This window comes from Pelophylax lessonae (assembly GCF_965119305.1).
Source record: "Pelophylax lessonae genome assembly, chromosome: 13".
Lineage (NCBI taxonomy): Eukaryota > Metazoa > Chordata > Amphibia > Anura > Ranidae > Pelophylax > Pelophylax lessonae.
In genome coordinates, this window is record NC_138780.1 from 179,117,462 (window position 1) to 179,135,764 (window position 18,303).

Consider the following 18,303-nt stretch of genomic DNA (forward strand, 5'->3'; position numbering starts at 1 on the left):
CCATCTGTGGTGAAGATTGTACATCAAGGAACAGTCCCCTCCAGTGCAACTCCAATAACAGCACTAATTCTGGTAGCTGAGGCACCATTACGTCTCAGACAAAAAGAAACCCTTCAAGGATGGAGCGAAGACCCAGTAATTTATCAGATTCCAGCGGCTGCTCGTGCTGATTTTAAGTGTATAAAGTCATTCAACAGCCCAGAAATCCTGGCTGCTGGAAATTGTCTGTGGTGGTCTGAAGACCGCAGTGCTACAATTGAGAGGAAGTAACAGAAGGGTCTGTTCCGTTTACTTTGTTCTGTCTGTATGGGGGGGGGGGGGTGTATGTGGGGTGTGTGTGTGTGTATGTGTGTTTGGCATGCCATGTGCACTAACCCCTTCCCGCTAACAGTGTAATCCTATGGCTTTGGTTTGGCACCGCTTTGGTGGTGGTTGGTGAGGGGTGATGGTTCAGGTATTCAGGTGCAAGGATTAAGACCTCTTATTTCTCGTCCAGGCACCCGTACAGCAACAAGTGGAGGTGGTGATGATGACATCAGAAAGTGGTGAGGGGCCAGCTCCTCTGCTTTCCCAGGACCCCTGAGGGCAGGGCCCCCACCGACTTCAAGACTCAGGGATGGACTACCAAAGACTGGAGCGTGCACAATCATCGGGCATATGGTGACACGGACACCCAGATAATGTCTTCTCTTTATTTAAATAAAAATGTAATGAAGGAAAGTGGCACGTTGTGGAATGTTCTGTCTCTCCTGCGCTCCACCTGATTTCTGTTGGCACCTTGTAATGGGAGGTCCCAGGGACACGACAGGGTGATGGGTCTCTGGTGTCAGTTTCTCTTCTTCATGGAGGTAGCTGGGGGGTCCGGTATAACCTCCAGGTACTGGAATCCGATCAGCATGCCCAGTATGGAGAAACCTGCAGGGGAGGGGGATAGTACAGATCACATTAATTCATCAGATAAATCTGTGCTCGCTCCCCCGCCTCACATAACCATAATGTGTCGTGTCAGCTCATGCTGCATCCAACCTATCACAAACCAGCTTGAACCTCATCCTGCCTGTCACACGTCAACCAGCGCCTCATCCTGCCTGTCACACGACAACCAGCGCCTCATCCTGCCTGTCACACGTCAGCCCGCGCCTCATCCTGCCCGTCACACGTCAACCAGCGCCTCATCCTGCCTGTCACACGTCAGCCAGCGCCTCATCCTGCCTGTCACACGTCAACCAGCGCCTCATCCTGCCTGTCACACGTCAACCAGCGCCTCATCCTGTCTGTCACACGTCAACCAGCGCCTCATCCTGCCCGTCACATGTCAACCAGCGCATCATCCTGCCCGTCACACGTCAACCAGCGCCTCATCCTGTCTGTCACATGTGATACTGTGCAATAATCCAGGCTGTCCCTCATCTTGTCAAACTTTGACCCACGTCACTCTGCCTGTCACAAATCAGCTAGCACGGCAATCTTTCTGTCACACTTGAGCCTGCGCCTCATTTTGCCTGTCACACATCGGCTCATACTGCAGCTTGCTGGTCACATAATCTGCCTGTCACGCAGCCTGAGCCTCATATGGTCTGTCACACGTCGGCCCGCGTTGGAGCCTGCCCGTCACACGTCAGCCCACGCCTCATCCTGCCCGTCACACGTCAGCCCACGCCTCATCCTGCCCGTCACGCGTCAGCCCGCTCCTCATCCTGCCCGTCACGCGTCAGCCCGCGCCTCATCCTGCCCGTCACACGTCAGCCCGCGCCTCATCCTGCCCGTCACACGTCAGCCAGCGCCTCTTATTTTTTTTTTTACACATCAGCCAGCACCACGTCTTTTTCTGTCTCATGTCAGCCTGTGTCTCATCATGTCCGTTACACATTAACCTATACCATGTCCTGCCTGTCACATGTCAGCCTCTGCCACATCATGCCTCCAGTCCATCAGCAATAAGCCCACACAACATCCTGCCTGTCACAAATCAATCCACGCCACATTCTCCCTGCAGCCTGTCACACATCACCATGGGCCACATTACACCTCCAGCCAGCCACATCAGTCCATGCCACATCCCTACTGTCACAAGCTCACGCCATGTCTCAACTTTACACCATTACGTCTCAACCCACGCTGCATTTACACCATTACTTCTAAACCCATGCTGCATTTACACCATCACGTCTCAACCCACGCTGCATTTACACCTTTACGTCTCAACCCACGCTGCATTTACACCATTACGTCTCAATCCACGCTGCATTTACACCATCGCATCAAAACCCACGCTGCATTTACACCATCACGTCTTAACCCACGCTGCATTTACACCATTGCATCCCAACCCACGCTGCATTTACACCATCGCATCCCAACCCACGCTGCATTTACACCATCGCATCTAAACCCACGCTGCATTTACACCATCACGTCTCAACCCACGCTGCATTTACACCATCACGTCTCAACCCACGCTGCATTTACACCATTGCATCCCAACCCACGCTGCATTTACACCATCACGTCTCAACCCACGCTGCATTTACACCATTACTTCTAAACACATGCTGCATTTACACCATCGCATCTAAACCCACGCTGCATTTAAACCATCGCGTCTCAACCCACGCTGCATTTACACCATTACTTCTAAACACATGCTGCATTTACACCATCCCGTCCCAACCCACGCTGCATTTACACCATCGCATCTAAACCCACGCTGCATTTACACCATCGCGTCTCAACCCACGCTGCATTTACACCATTGCGTCTCAACCCACGCTGCATTTACACCATCACGTCTCAACCCACGCTGCATTTACACCATTGCATCCCAACCCACGCTGCATTTACACCATTGCATCCCAACCCACGCTGCATTTACACCATCACGTCTCAACCCACGCTGCATTTACACCATTGCATCCCAACCCACGCTGCATTTACACCATTGCATCCCAACCCACGCTGCATTTACACCATCACGTCTCAACCCACGCTGCATTTACACCATTGCATCCCAACCCACGCTGCATTTACACCATCGCGTCTCAACCCACGCTGCATTTACACCATTACTTCTAAACACATGCTGCATTTACACCATCGCATCTAAACCCACGCTGCATTTAAACCATCGCGTCTCAACCCACGCTGCATTTACACCATTACTTCTAAACACATGCTGCATTTACACCATCCCGTCCCAACCCACACTGCATTTACACCATCGCATCTAAACCCACGCTGCATTTACACCATCGCGTCTCAACCCACGCTGCATTTACACCATCACGTCTCAACCCACGCTGCATTTACACCATCGCGTCTCAACCCACGCTGCATTTACACCATCGCGTCCCAACCCACGCTGCATTTACACCATCGCATCTAAACCCACGCTGCATTTACACCATCACATCCCAACCCACGCTGCATTTACACCATCGCGTCCCAACCCACGCTGCATTTACACCATCGCATCTCAACCCACGCTGCATTTACACCGTCACGTCTCAACCCACGCTGCATTTACACCATCGCATCTAAACCCACGCTGCATTTACACCATCACATCCCAACCCACGCTGCATTTACAGCATCGCATCTAAGCCCACGCTGCACTCCACTTCCTGCCTGTCACACATTAACCCACGCCATGTCCCACCTCCAGCCAATCACATGCCATGTCCTGCCTTCAACCATTATATGTCAGCCCACGTCTTACCTCTAACCCATAACACTCTCTATAAAGCTTTTTGGCTGAATAAAAAAAACTGAACTGACCCCCCCCCCCCTCCCCACATCTGATGTAGATGGGGGAATCCTCCCCACTGCATGATTGTATTCTGATAGCAGGAAGACTCCCCCGCTGTCAGAATACACAAATCATTGCTGCAGCCATTGGCTGCATACGCTGATCCAGCAGGTTTTACCCTACAGGGCGCTGGAACAGAATTTAATCAACAGCTCGACATCTGTTCATCTACACTTGGATTGAAATTTGTCTGATGCTTTCTGAACCGGCCAAATTTCGATCCATCAATGGCAACCTTCAGGCCGGCCATACACAGTTCAAATCTCGGCCGGTGCAGCAGGAATGTAGGGGTAGGCTAAATGTAGTCGATTGATCATCTTGGATACAACCAGCCTGCCAGACTATCTTGCGATTATCGTTGGGGGCTGCTACAGCCGCTAGCAATAATCACTGTCTTCTCCTGGCGGGGGCGGCTTCCCCTGTCAGCAACGTCTGTGTTGATGGAGGAATCGTGCTCATTTATTTCCTGCAACCTGTGGCTGCAGAAAAGAAATTTGCACTGTGTATGGCCTGCCTAATGCCTCGTACACACGCGTCGAAAAAATTGGCAGGGAATTTTTGTCCAACGTCCGATCTGCCGATTTTCGGCTTGTTAGTATGATGCTTCCGACAACCGACTGCGACTTTTCGGCCAAAAAAAATCTGGTGTGCAGGCTATAAAATTTTTGTTGGCCGTCAACACAACGGCCGATTTTCCGTCAGTCAGTACAGATTTCGGCAGACAAAAATCTGATGAGCAAGACTGGGCATGCTCAGAGAAGAAAAAACACACGGAAAGTAGACCAGAACATGACATCACTTCTGAAGTAGATTTTTGTTGGCCGAGAAAATTCGTGTGCAGTCTAGGCACATTCCAACCAATCGGTCGGCCGATAATCGTTGCGTGTGTATGAGGCATAAGGCTGGCCATACATGTTCAACTTTTGTTGTACAATTTTCTGTTAGATAAACCACATAATATGAGGTCAAAGCTAAACAACACTTTCACTTGTATCCAATTAGGCAGGCCTTTGTACTACATAGTTGAAGGTAAATTTCAAGAAAATTGTATCATATATGGCCAAGCCTTATGCTGGCCATACACGCACAGAATTTTGGCTGAAAATGGTTGTTTTAGGAAAAATCGTTCGAAAATCGGGCCGTTAGTGAACACAAGTTTACCGACGATTTTGATCGTGTGCCCGGCTAATGTCGATGGATCCATAGCGAAAACTTTTATAGTTTCTAGGAAAGTTTTTACGTGTATGGTAAAATTGAAACGAAAATAATATTCTGACTCGTATTGTGCATGTTATCATTATGATCATAAAAACGATTATGTAAAAGAGTTTATTCTGTAAGTTAGTGGCCAATTCGCTTTCAACTGACGAATAATCGTTCAGTCTGCAAATGGCTGAAATTCTGTGTGTGTATGGCCAGCCTTAGGCTAGATGAGCTTATCTTAGCAGTCATTAGTAAGGAATGCTAATCGCATTCCCTGATAACGGCTAGTGGAAGAATCTATAGATCGGTCTATGTAATATAATAATGGAAATATGGTACAGCAATGTATCAAAGTTTCAGCAAACAACGCTTTCACATGAAATGAAGTAAAATAACTTAAAAGTGAACTTTCAAAAAAAAATATATATATATATACACTGGTGTTCCCAGTCTTAAGCCAGTTGTTACGCAGTGATCCAGTCCCAGCAAACACTGCAGCTGTGCTACAATCTGACTTCTTAATCTCCATGCAGCCACGCTGTACTCAGCACCTCACAGGGTGTAATCCTTTTTTTCATGCATCATCAGGAAGGCTGGGATGTAATTGGTGGCTGGGATGAGCTTCTTAGTACATGATGATTTCTTATATGCGAGAAGCAAGGGGTGTGTCTGGGAAATCCTGTCCTGTGTCATTAGCCAGGGTTCCTAGATTACCTACAGAAGGGAAAGGCATGCATGAGAGCCTTAAGCAGGTGGGTGGAGGTCCCTTTACCTAAATGTTCAGTTATGACTGGAGTGGTCCTGTGGACGGGTCTTAGACATAAAAGAGAATATTAGAATATTCTCGCAAAATCATACCCGGTCTTAAAAAAAAAAAAAAAAAAAAAAAGCATACACAACTACATCCCAAAAAATAGTTGGAGGAAAAAAATAAATACCCAGGGACTTTTATGGCGTGAAAATAGAGTAAGATAGCACAATATAATGTTATTACATAATGTATTAAAAGAGCTCATAGGTCTATATGACCGTTACAGACATAAAATACAGCCATCATCAAAACACCAAACAAGTGATGCACAAAGTTTTTAGTGGTTGATTCCAACGGGTTTCGCAGCCCACTGCTACTTCATCAGGGAAACCACAGAAGCATCATCAAGAGGATAAAGTATCAAACTTATATTATCGGCTGCAATCCCAAAGGGCCACTCACAATGTCACCACCTAACCCCTCTCGAGTCATGCAAGAAGTGGCGTTATGGGCATTGGACCATTCAAAGGGGACAAAGAAGCCATGACGGGCCAAACCACAACCACACAGCGTAAAGATGGTATAAATCAATGGGAGCATCCACATTCAGCTTCATGGCAGCCGCCGTGAAGTTGCATGCGGATGCTTCCATTGATTTATACCATCTCTATCCTGTGCGGTCATGGTTTGGCCTACAAGTTTGATGTAGGAAAAAAACAATGGCGCTGCTGTAGCCAGAGCAGTAATGCAGCAGGGTGGATGTGAGGGATGAAAAGGTGGGTAAATAGTTAAAAAGATCCACATATGGAGGTAGGAGGCGGCTCCCCTATATAGGTCCTGAGTAAACCTAGTGATCTTTTTACTGCAGCAGTGGGATGTCACCATCCCTGTGCTGGGCTTTCATCTTCCTTCTCCCCAGGCAGTGAGATGTCACCATCCCTGTGCTGGGCTTTCATCTTCCTTCTCCCCAGGCAGTGAGATGTCACCATCCCTGTGCTGGGCTTTCATCTTCCTTCTCCCCAGGCAGTGAGATGTCACCATCCCTGTGCTGGGCTTTCATCTTCCTTCTCCCCAGGCAGTGAGATGTCACCATCCCTGTGCTGGGCTTTCATCTTCCTTCTCCCCAGGCAGTGAGATGTCACCATCCTTGTGCTGGGCTTTCCTCCTCCTCCTCCTCCCCAGGCAGTGAGATGTCACCATCCTTGTGCTGGGCTTTCCTCCTCCTCATCCTCCCCAGGCAGTGAGATGTCACCATCCTTGTGCTGGGCTTTCATCTTCCTTCTCCCCAGACAGTGAGATGTCACCATCCTTGTGTTGGGCTTTCCTCCTCCTCCTCCCCAGGCAGCGAGGTGTCACCATCTTTGTGTTGGGCTTTCCTCCTCCCCAGGCAGCGAGGTGTCACCATCCCTGTGCTAGGCTTTCCTCCTTCCTCTCCCCAGGCAATGAGAGATCACCATCCTTGTGCTGGGCTTTCCCCCTCCTACCCAGGCAGTGAGATGTCACCATTTTTGTGCTGGGCGTTTCACCTCTTACCTCCCAGGCAGTGAGATGTCACCATCCCTGTGCTGGGCTTTCCTCCTCCTCCTTCACAGGCAGTGAGATGTAACCTAGTGCTGGGGTACACTAGGATTTACTCCTCCTTCAAAGGCAGTGAGATGAAACCATCCCTCTGCTGGGCTTTCCTCCTCCTCCTCCCTAGGCAGTGGGAGGGCGCCATTCTTGTGCTGGGCTTCCATCTTCCTTCTCCCGAAGGCAGTGAGATATCACCATCCCTGTGCTGGGCTTTCCTCCTCCTCCTTCCCAAGCAGTGAGATGTCACCATCCTTGTGCTGGGCTTTCCTCCTCCTCGTCCTCCCCAGGCAGTGTGATGTCACCATTCTTGTGTTGGGCTTTCCTCCTCCTCCTTCCCAAGTAGTGAGATGTCACCATCCTTGTGCTGGGCTTTCCTCCTCCTCGTCCTCCCCAGGCAGTGAGATGTCACCATCCTTGTGCTGGGCTTTCATCTTCCTTCTCCCCAGACAGTGAGATGTCACCATCCTTGTGCTGGGCTTTCCTCCTCCTTCTTCCCAGGCAGTGAGATGTCACCAATTTTGTGCTGGGCTTTCCTCCTCGTTCCTCCATAGGCAGTGAGATGTCACCAATTTTGTGCTGGGCTTTCCTCCTCGTTCCTCCATAGGCAGTGAGATGTCACCAATTTTGTGCTGGGCTTTCCTCCTCGTTCCTCCATAGGCAGTGAGATGTCACCATCCTTGTGCTGGGCTTTCCTCCTCCTCGTCCTCCCCAGGCAGTGAGATGTCACCATCCTTGTGCTGGGCTTTCCTCCTCCTTCTCCCCAGGCAGTGAGATGTCACCAATTTTGTGCTGGGCTTTCCTCCTCCCCAGGCAGAGAAATGACATAACTTTACGCTTAGCCAAAACAGAGCCTAAGAGCTCATTCACACCTGAGACCAATACCCCCATAAGACCCCCTTATGTGTACGAGCCCCGAGTGCTCCTTCTCTGCCACCATCCTGCATTCTGCGAGACATATGCTTGCCATTCTCTCCTTCCACAACGCGTCAAGTGATGTCTCTCTGGATGGGATGTTTTCCTGCACACAGATCACAGCAAACACAGAGACTGCAGACCACACACAGACCCCACACTATGGTGTAACTGAGACAGAAGTGTGATAGAATGGGGGATGAGACAGTTACTCACTTGCGACCATAAGTGGCGCCATGACTCCAATGGTCATCAGAGCAGTGTGATAGATCCAGACTTCGGACATGAAGTGGCCCAGCGCCAGGATAAAAGTCCACAGGGTGAGGTGGTAGAGTCTGCGGGAAGAAAACAAAATGGAGCTCAGAGGAGGTGACACCACACAGAGGGGACAACAAGCAGGCACAAAATGTCAAACCTACGTCTTATTGCGGATATCGATGGCACAGGCACAGCGAATCACAGACGAGAGCAGCGTCCAGATCCCGAAGGTGCGAGCCTGCAGGCCGTTCACTAAGAGGAAGGGAGAGAAGAGATCATCATCAGAGAACACGTTAACTTCATGCGAGTACAGCGCCCCCCCCAAGGTGACAGGCTGATTATGTGTACTACGCTATTACTATATCATGAGAGCCACACCAGGGACTCTGGGTCCCACGCAGGTGATTGGTGGGAGAGCGTGCAGGCAGATTAGGTGGGGCAGGGGGGCGGAGCTTTCTCCTGCCTTGAATTTGCAATAAAGGAGTGGGTTTGGTGCTGCTCTATTCATACTTCATAATGTTAGACTAAAGTGGTCATGAATCATACCGTGCCCAAATACCACGCCAAATGAGGCAAACACATAAAGAAAATATAAAAAGTATACATAAAATTATATATATATAGTGAATTTTGTGCAAAAAAGCAAGTGCCCAGTGAAAATGGCCGATACTACATAACACATGGCAAAGATTAATTATGCTTTAAATATATAAAGTGACCAAAACATGTAAGGTGACCAGTGCTACCAATCATAAGTCCTTGTGTGAAAAAGATAGTCCATCCATTAATTCAATGTTCCACCCTTCATGTATCGGTACTTCAAGAACTATACTGGGGACAAGAAGTGGTGACGTTTCTCAGAAGCATGCGACTCCTACCTTGGCTCGGCCTCCCCGTGTATAATTTATCGCTCAGGAAGCTGTGATCGCGGAAGCTCTGCAATGTGTTTCCAGCCGCTATAATGGAAACCATCATCAGCCAACTGCGAAGAACAGCGAGGAAGCGACTCATGCTGGCCACCGACACCCTGCAGACTCTGATCAGCCGTCAGCTGGGGGGACAGAACATGGACCGGGGACACACAATCATTCATCTGAGCAATACTCACCCCAATACCCAACCTACCCATCCCCCGAAAACAGCCCTTCTTACTGTACTCATATCCCCAAATAACCCCCACCCACCTTTCCCATTCCACTCTACCAATTCCTCTGCAAATACCCCCTTCCATCCTACCCATTCCTCTGCAAATACCCACCTCCACCCTACCCATTCCTCTGCAAATACCCCCCTTCCACCCTATCCATTCCTCTGCAAATACCCCCTTCCACCCTACCCATTCCTCTGCAAATACCCCCTTCCACCCTACCCATTCCTCTGCAAATACCCCCTTCCACCCTACCCATTCCTCTGCAAATACCCCCTTCCACCCTACCCATTCCTCTGCAAATACCCCCTTCCACCCTACCCATTCCTCTGCAAATACCCCCCCTTCCACCCTACCCATTCCTCTGCATATACCCCCCCTTCCACCCTACCCATTCCTCTGCAAATACCCCCCTTCCACCCTACCCATTCCTCTGCATATACCCCCCCTTCCACCCTACCCATTCCTCTGCAAATACCCCCTTCCACCCTACCCATTCCTCTGCAAATACCCCCCTTCCTCCCTACCCATTCCTCTGCATATACCCCCCCCTTCCACCCTACCCATTCCTCCACAAATACCTCCCTTCCATCCTACCCTTTCCTCTGCAAATACCCCCCCCCCCTTCCACCCTACCCATTCCTCTGCAAATACCCCCCTTCCACCCTACCCATTCCTCTGCAAATACCCCCCTTCCACCCTACCCATTCCTCTGCAAATACCCCCCTTCCACCCTATCCATTCCTCTGCAAATACCCCCCTTCCACCCTATCCATTCCTCTGCAAATACCCCCTTCCACCCTACCCATTCCTCTGAAAATACCCCCTTCCACCCTACCCATTCCTCTGCAAATACCCCCCCCTTCCACCCTACCCATTCCTCTGCAAATACCCCCTTCCACCCTACCCATTCCTCTGCAAATACCCCCCTTTCACCCTACCCATTCCTCTGCAAATACCCCCCCCCCTTCCACCATACCCATTCCTCTTCAAAAACCTCCCTTCCACCCTACCCATTCCTCTGCAAATACCCCCCCCCCTTCCACCCTACCCATTACTCTGCAAATACCCCCCTTCCACCCTACCCATTACTCTGCAAATACCCCCCTTCCTCTGCAAATACCCCCCTTCCACCCTACACATTCCTCGGCAAATACCCCCTTCCACCCGACCCATTCCTCTGCAAATACCCCCCTTCCACCCTACCCATTACTCTGCAAATACCCCCTTCCACCCGACCCATTCCTCTGCAAATACCCCCCTTCTACCTTACCTCTCATGCCAATCAAATACCTCCTCTCATCGTAAACACCCCTTCCAGCCTACCCATTCCTCTGCAAATACCCCCCTTCCACCCTACCCATTCCTCTTCAAATACCCCCCTTCCACCCTACCCATTACTCTGCAAATACCCCCCTTCCACCCTACCCATTACTCTGCAAATACCCCCCTTCCTCTGCAAATACCCCCCTTCCACCCTACCCATTCCTCTGCAAATACCCCCTTCCACCCGACCCATTCCTCTGCAAATACCCCCCTTCTACCTTACCGCTCCTGCCAATCAAATACCTCCTCTCATCGTAAACACCCCTTCCACCCTACCCATTCCTCTGCAAATACCCCCCTTCCACCCTACCCATTCCTCTTCAAATACCCCCCTTCCACCCTACCCATTACTCTGCAAATACCCCCCTTCCACCCTACCCATTATTCTGCAAATACCCCCCTTCCACCCTACCCATTCCTCTGCAAATACCCCCTTCCACCCTACCCATTCCTCTGCAAATACCCCCCTTCTATTCTACCCATTCCTCTTCAAATACCCCCTTCCACCCTACCCATTCCTCTGCAAATACCCCCCTTCCACCCTACCCATTACTCTGCAAATACCCCCCTTCCACCCTACCCATTATTCTGCAAATACCCCCCTTCCACCCGACCCATTCCTGTGCAAATACCCCCCTTCTACCTTACCGCTCCTGCCAATCAAATACCTCCTCTCATCGTAAACATCCTCCCAAATAAATACCCCATCCCACCTTACCAATCAATACCCCATCCCCCCTTACCCACCCCACAAATAACTGCATTATCTGTTCCCCCAATTAACTCCTTCCCACCCCCTCAAATACATATTACTATTTCAAACTCCCCTCACTTGCTTTTTTCCACCCACCATAAAACACCACTCCCCTCTATCACTATACTCAGACTCCTCTAGAATATCATCCCCCCCCCCCCCCCACACACACACACTATAACCATACCCCTATAATACTCCTCTATATTACACCCCCCCCCCCCCCCCTGCACACACACACTATACCCATACTTCCATAATACCCCCCACCACCACCACTATACCCTTACTCCTCTATGATTCCCCAATTTACCACTATACGATACCCCCTATAATATCCATTACTACTATACCCATACCCCTTTATAATGTTTCTCTACCATTATAGCCATACCCCCTATAATATCCCTACCCCTATAGTCATACCCTCTATTATACCTCATCCCACTATACCCATATCCCTCTACCATTATATACATTACATATATCCTCTATATTACCATTTCACCACTCCAAATCACCCCCTACCACTATATACACATACTACCTGTAATACTTACTACTGCTATACCGCTCTATAATATGCTCCCTACCACTCTACCCATACCCATATTAATACCCCTCACTATACCCATACTACCTTTATTACTCACTACCACTATACCCTTATGCCTCTAGACTATGCTCCCCACCATTGTACACATACCCACTATAATACAACCTCCCCCCCCCCCCACCTTTACCACTATACCCATATTCCCAACAATACCCCTCACCACTATACCCATACTCCCAATAGTATCCATTACCATTATACCCATACTTCCTATACTATTTTTACCACTACAGCCATACCCCCTATAATTCCCCTTACCACTTTACCCATACTCCTCAAAAATACTCCTTACCACTATACTCATACCCCTCTACCATTATACCCATACCCCTCCCCAAAACACCTCCCAACCACTATATTCATACCCCTCTAAAATACCCCACTGCCACTATACCAATGCCCCCCTATTTTACCGCCTAATACTATATCCATAACCCTCTATAATACTCTTTCCACTATACCAATACCCGTCATCACTATACCCATACCCCCTATAATACCCCTCATCACTATACCCATACACCCTCTAATACCCCTCATCACTATACCTATATCCCCTATAATACTCCTCATCACTATACCCATACCCTCTATAATACCCCTCATCACTATACCCATACCCTCTATAATACCCCCCATCACTATAATCATACCCCCTATATTACCCCTCATTACTATACCCATAAACCATATAATACCCCTAATCACTATACCCATACCACCTATAATACCGCTCATTACTATACCCATACCACCTATAATACCCCTCATCACTATACCCATACCCCCTATAATACCCCTCATCACTATACCCATACCACCTATAATACCCCTCATTACTATACCCATACCCTCTATATTACCCCTCATCAACATACCCATACCACCTATAATACCCCTCATCACTATACCCATACCCCCTATAATACCCCTCATCACTATACCCATACCCCCTATAATACCCCTCATTACTATACCCATAAACCATATAATACCCCTAATCACTATACCCATACCACCTATAATACCGCTCATTACTATACCCATACCACCTATAATACCCCTCATCACTATACCCATACCCCCTATAATACCCCTCATCACTATACCCATACCACCCCATAATACCCCTCATCACTATACCCATATCCCCTATAATACCCCTCATCACTATACCCATATCCCCTATAATACCCCTCATCACTATACCCATATCCCCTATAATACCCCTCATCACTATACCCATACCCCCTATAATACCGCTCATTACTATACCCATACCCCCTATAATACCCCTCATCACTATAATCATACCCCCTATAATACCCCTCATCACTATACCCATACCCCCCTATAATACCCCTCATCACTATACCCATACCCCCTATAATACCCCTCATCACTATAATCATACCCCCTATATTACCCCTCATTACTATACCCATACACCATATAATACCCCTAATCACTATACCCATACTACCTATAATACCGCTCATTACTATACCCATACCCCCTATAATACCCCTCATCACTATACCCATACCCCCTATAATACCCCTCATCACTATACCCATACCCCCTATAATACCCCTCATCACTATACCCATACCCCCTATAATACCCCACATCACTATACCCATATCCCCTATAACACCCCTTATCACTATACCCATACCCCCTATAATACCGCTCATTACTATACCCATACCCCCTATAATACCGCTCATTACTATACCCATACCCCCTATAATACCCCTCATCACTATAATCATACCCCCTATATTACCCCTCATCACTATACCCATACCCCCTATAATACCCCTCATCACTATACCCATATCCCCTATAATACCCCTCATCACTATACCCATACCCCCTATAATACCCCTCATCACTATACCCATACCCCCTATAATACCGCTCATTACTATACCCATACCCCCTATAATACCCCTCATCACTATAATCATACCCCCTATATTACCCCTCATCACTATACCCATACCCCCTATAATACCCCTCATCACTATACCTATATCCCCTATAATACCCCTCATCACTATACCCATATCCCCTATAATACCCCTCATCACTATACCCATACCACCTATAATACCCCTCATTACTATACCCATACCCCCTATAATACCCCTCATTACTATACCCATACCCCCTATAATACCGCTCATTACTATACCCATACCACCTATAATACCCCTCATTACTATACCCATACCCCCTATAATACCCCTCATCACTATACCCATATCCCCTATAATACCCCTCATCACTATACCCATATCCCCTATAATACCCCTCATCACTATACCCATACCACCTATAATACCCCTCATTACTATACCCATATCCCCTATAATACCCCTCATCACTATACCCATACCCCCTATAATACCGCTCATTACTATACCCATACCCCCTATAATACCGCTCATTACTATACCCATACCCCCTATAATACCCCTCATCACTATAATCATACCCCCTATATTACCCCTCATCACTATACCCATACCCCCTATAATACCCCTCATCACTATACCCATATCCCCTATAATACCCCTCATCACTATACCCATACCCCCTATAATACCCCTCATCACTATACCCATACCCCCTATAATACCGCTCATTACTATACCCATACCCCCTATAATACCGCTCATTACTATACCCATACCCCCTATAATACCCCTCATCACTATAATCATACCCCCTATATTACCCCTCATCACTATACCCATACCCCCTATAATACCCCTCATCACTATACCCATATCCCCTATAATACCCCTCATCACTATACCCATATCCCCTATAATACCCCTCATCACTATACCCATACCACCTATAATACCCCTCATTACTATACCCATACCCCCTATAATACCCCTCATTACTATACCCATACCCCCTATAATACCCCTCATCACTATACCCATACCCCCCATAATACCGCTCATTACTATACCCATACCCCCTATAATACCCCTCATTACTATACCCATACCACCTATAATACCCCTCATCACTATACCCATACCCCCCATAATACCGCTCATTACTATACCCATACCACCTATAATACCCCTCATTACTATACCCATACCCCCTATAATACCCCTCATTACTATACCCATACCACCTATAATACCCCTCATCACTATACCCATACCACCTATAATACCCCTCATCACTATACCCATACCCCCCATAATACCCCTCATTACTTTACCCATACCCCCCATTACTATACCCATACCCCCTATAATACCCCTCATCACTATACCCATACCCCCCATAATACCGCTCATTACTATACCCATACCCCCTATAATACCCCTCATTACTATACCCATACCCCCTATAATACCCCTCATTACTATACCCATACCCCCTATAATACCCCTCATTACTATACCCATACCCCCTATAATACCCCTCATCACTATACCCATACCCCCTATAATACCCCTCATTACTATACCCATACCCCCTATAATACCCCTCATTACTATACCCATACCCCCTATAATACCGCTCATTACTATACCCATACCCCCTATAATACCCCTCATCACTATACCCATACCCCCTATAATACCCCTCATCACTATACCCATACCCCCCTATAATACCCCTCATCACTATACCCATACCACCTATAATACCCCTCATTACTATACCCATACCCCCTATAATACCCCTCATTACTATACCCATACCACCTATAATACCGCTCATTACTATACCCATACCCCCTATAATACCCCTCATCACTATATCCATACCCCCTATAATACCCCTCATTACTATACCCATACCCCCCATAATACCGCTCATTACTATACCCATACCCCCTATAATACCCCTCATCACTATACCCATATCCTATATATTACCCCTCATTACTATATCCATACCCCCTATAATACCCCTCATCACTATACCCATACCCCCTATAATACCCCTCATTACTATACCCATACCCCCCATAATACCGCTCATTACTATACCCATACCCCCTATAATACCCCTCATCACTATACCCATATCCCCTATAATACCGCTCATTACTATACCCATACCACCTATAATACCCCTCATCACTATACCCATACCCCCTATAATACCCCTCATCACTATACCCATATCCCCTATAATACCCCTCATCACTATACCTATATCCCCTATAATACCCCTCATCACTATACCCATACCCCCTATAATACCCCTCATCACTATACCCATATCCTCTATATTACCCCTCATTACTATACCCATACCCCCTATAATACCCCTCATTACTATACCCATACCCCCTATAATACCCCTCATTACTATACCCATACCCCCTATAATACCGCTCATTACTATACCCATATCCCCTATAATACCCCTCATCACTATACCCATACCCCCTATAATACCCCTCATCACTATAATCATACCCCCTATATTACCCCTCATCACTATACCCATACCCCCTATAATACCCCTCATCACTATACCCATATCCCCTATAATACCCCTCATCACTATACCCATATCCCCTATAATACCCCTCATCACTATACCCATACCACCTATAATACCCCTCATTACTATACCCATACCCCCTATAATACCCCTCATTACTATACCCATACCCCCTATAATACCCCTCATCACTATACCCATACCCCCCATAATACCGCTCATTACTATACCCATACCCCCTATAATACCCCTCATTACTATACCCATACCACCTATAATACCCCTCATCACTATACCCATACCCCCCATAATACCGCTCATTACTATACCCATACCCCCTATAATACCCCTCATTACTATACCCATACCACCTATAATACCCCTCATCACTATACCCATACCACCTATAATACCCCTCATCACTATACCCATACCCCCCATAATACCCCTCATTACTATACCCATACCCCCCATTACTATACCCATACCCCCTATAATACCCCTCATCACTATACCCATACCCCCCATAATACCGCTCATTACTATACCCATACCCCCTATAATACCCCTCATTACTATACCCATACCCCCTATAATACCCCTCATTACTATACCCATACCCCCTATAATACCCCTCATTACTATACCCATACCCCCTATAATACCCCTCATCACTATACCCATACCCCCTATAATACCCCTCATTACTATACCCATACCCCCTATAATACCCCTCATTACTATACCCATACCCCCTATAATACCGCTCATTACTATACCCATACCCCCTATAATACCCCTCATCACTATACCCATACCCCCTATAATACCCCTCATCACTATACCCATACCACCTATAATACCCCTCATTAGTATACCCATACCACCTATAATACCCCTCATCACTATACCCATACCCCCTATAATACCCCTCATTACTATAATCATACCACCTATAATACCCCTCATTACTATACCCATACCCCCTATAATACCCCTCATTACTATACCCATACCACCTATAATACCCCTCATCACTATACCCATACCCCCTATAATACCCCTTATTACTATACCCATACCACCTATAATATCCCTCATCATTATACCCATACCCCCTATAATACCCCTCATTACTATACCCATACCCCCTATAATAGCCCTCATTACTATACCCATACCACCTATAATACCCCTCATCACTATACCCATACCACCTATAATACCCCTCATCACTATACCCATACCCCCTATAATACCCCTCATTACTATACCCATACCCCCTATAATACCCCTCATTACTATACCCATACCCCCCTTTTCTCACCTCTCAGCGCCTGTCTGACTTCCCTTAGCAGAGGTTCATTGTCCCAGCTGTCAAGGCTAGCCACGCCTTCTACCCATCACGTGCTTCTTCTGCTACGTTCTATTGGATAAACGAGAACCTCGTGGAGCTCGG

The 18,303-nt window shown here is 47.5% G+C and overlaps 2 protein-coding genes across 3 annotated transcripts in view; one reads left to right on the top strand and one right to left on the bottom strand.

Annotated features, from left to right (window-relative positions):
- Positions 1–720, top strand: part of FLVCR2 (FLVCR choline and putative heme transporter 2) — a 38,388-nt gene extending 37,668 nt beyond the window's left edge. For both annotated transcript variants that reach the window (XM_082275054.1, XM_082275055.1), the window contains one exon: positions 497–720. In XM_082275054.1, the coding sequence (XP_082131180.1) occupies positions 497–549 (53 nt within the window). In that variant the 3' untranslated portion in view covers positions 550–720. The remainder of the gene's footprint in view (positions 1–496) is intronic.
- Positions 679–18,265, bottom strand: ERG28 (ergosterol biosynthesis 28 homolog). The gene is made up of 5 exons (XM_082275058.1): positions 18,172–18,265; positions 9,380–9,552; positions 8,663–8,753; positions 8,460–8,578; positions 679–915 (listed from the first exon to the last, which is right to left on the bottom strand). Exons 2-5 carry the CDS (start codon positions 9,510–9,512, stop codon positions 827–829), a joined length of 432 nt encoding a protein of 143 aa, XP_082131184.1. The 5' UTR covers positions 9,513–9,552; positions 18,172–18,265; the 3' UTR covers positions 679–826.
- Between the last annotated feature and the right edge of the window lie 38 nt (positions 18,266–18,303).

Bases quoted from the DNA above. Each gene is read 5' to 3' on its own strand.
- ERG28 (XM_082275058.1), bottom strand. From the start codon at position 9,512: ATGAGTCGCTTCCTCGCTGTTCTTCGCAGTTGGCTGATGATGGTTTCC. The intron at 8,754-9,379 runs GTAGGAGTCGCA...CCTTCCTCTTAG, and splicing joins CACGGGGAGGCCGAGCCAAG to TGAACGGCCTGCAGGCTCGC. The intron at 8,579-8,662 runs GTAGGTTTGACA...TTCTTCCCGCAG, and splicing joins ATCGATATCCGCAATAAGAC to ACTCTACCACCTCACCCTGT.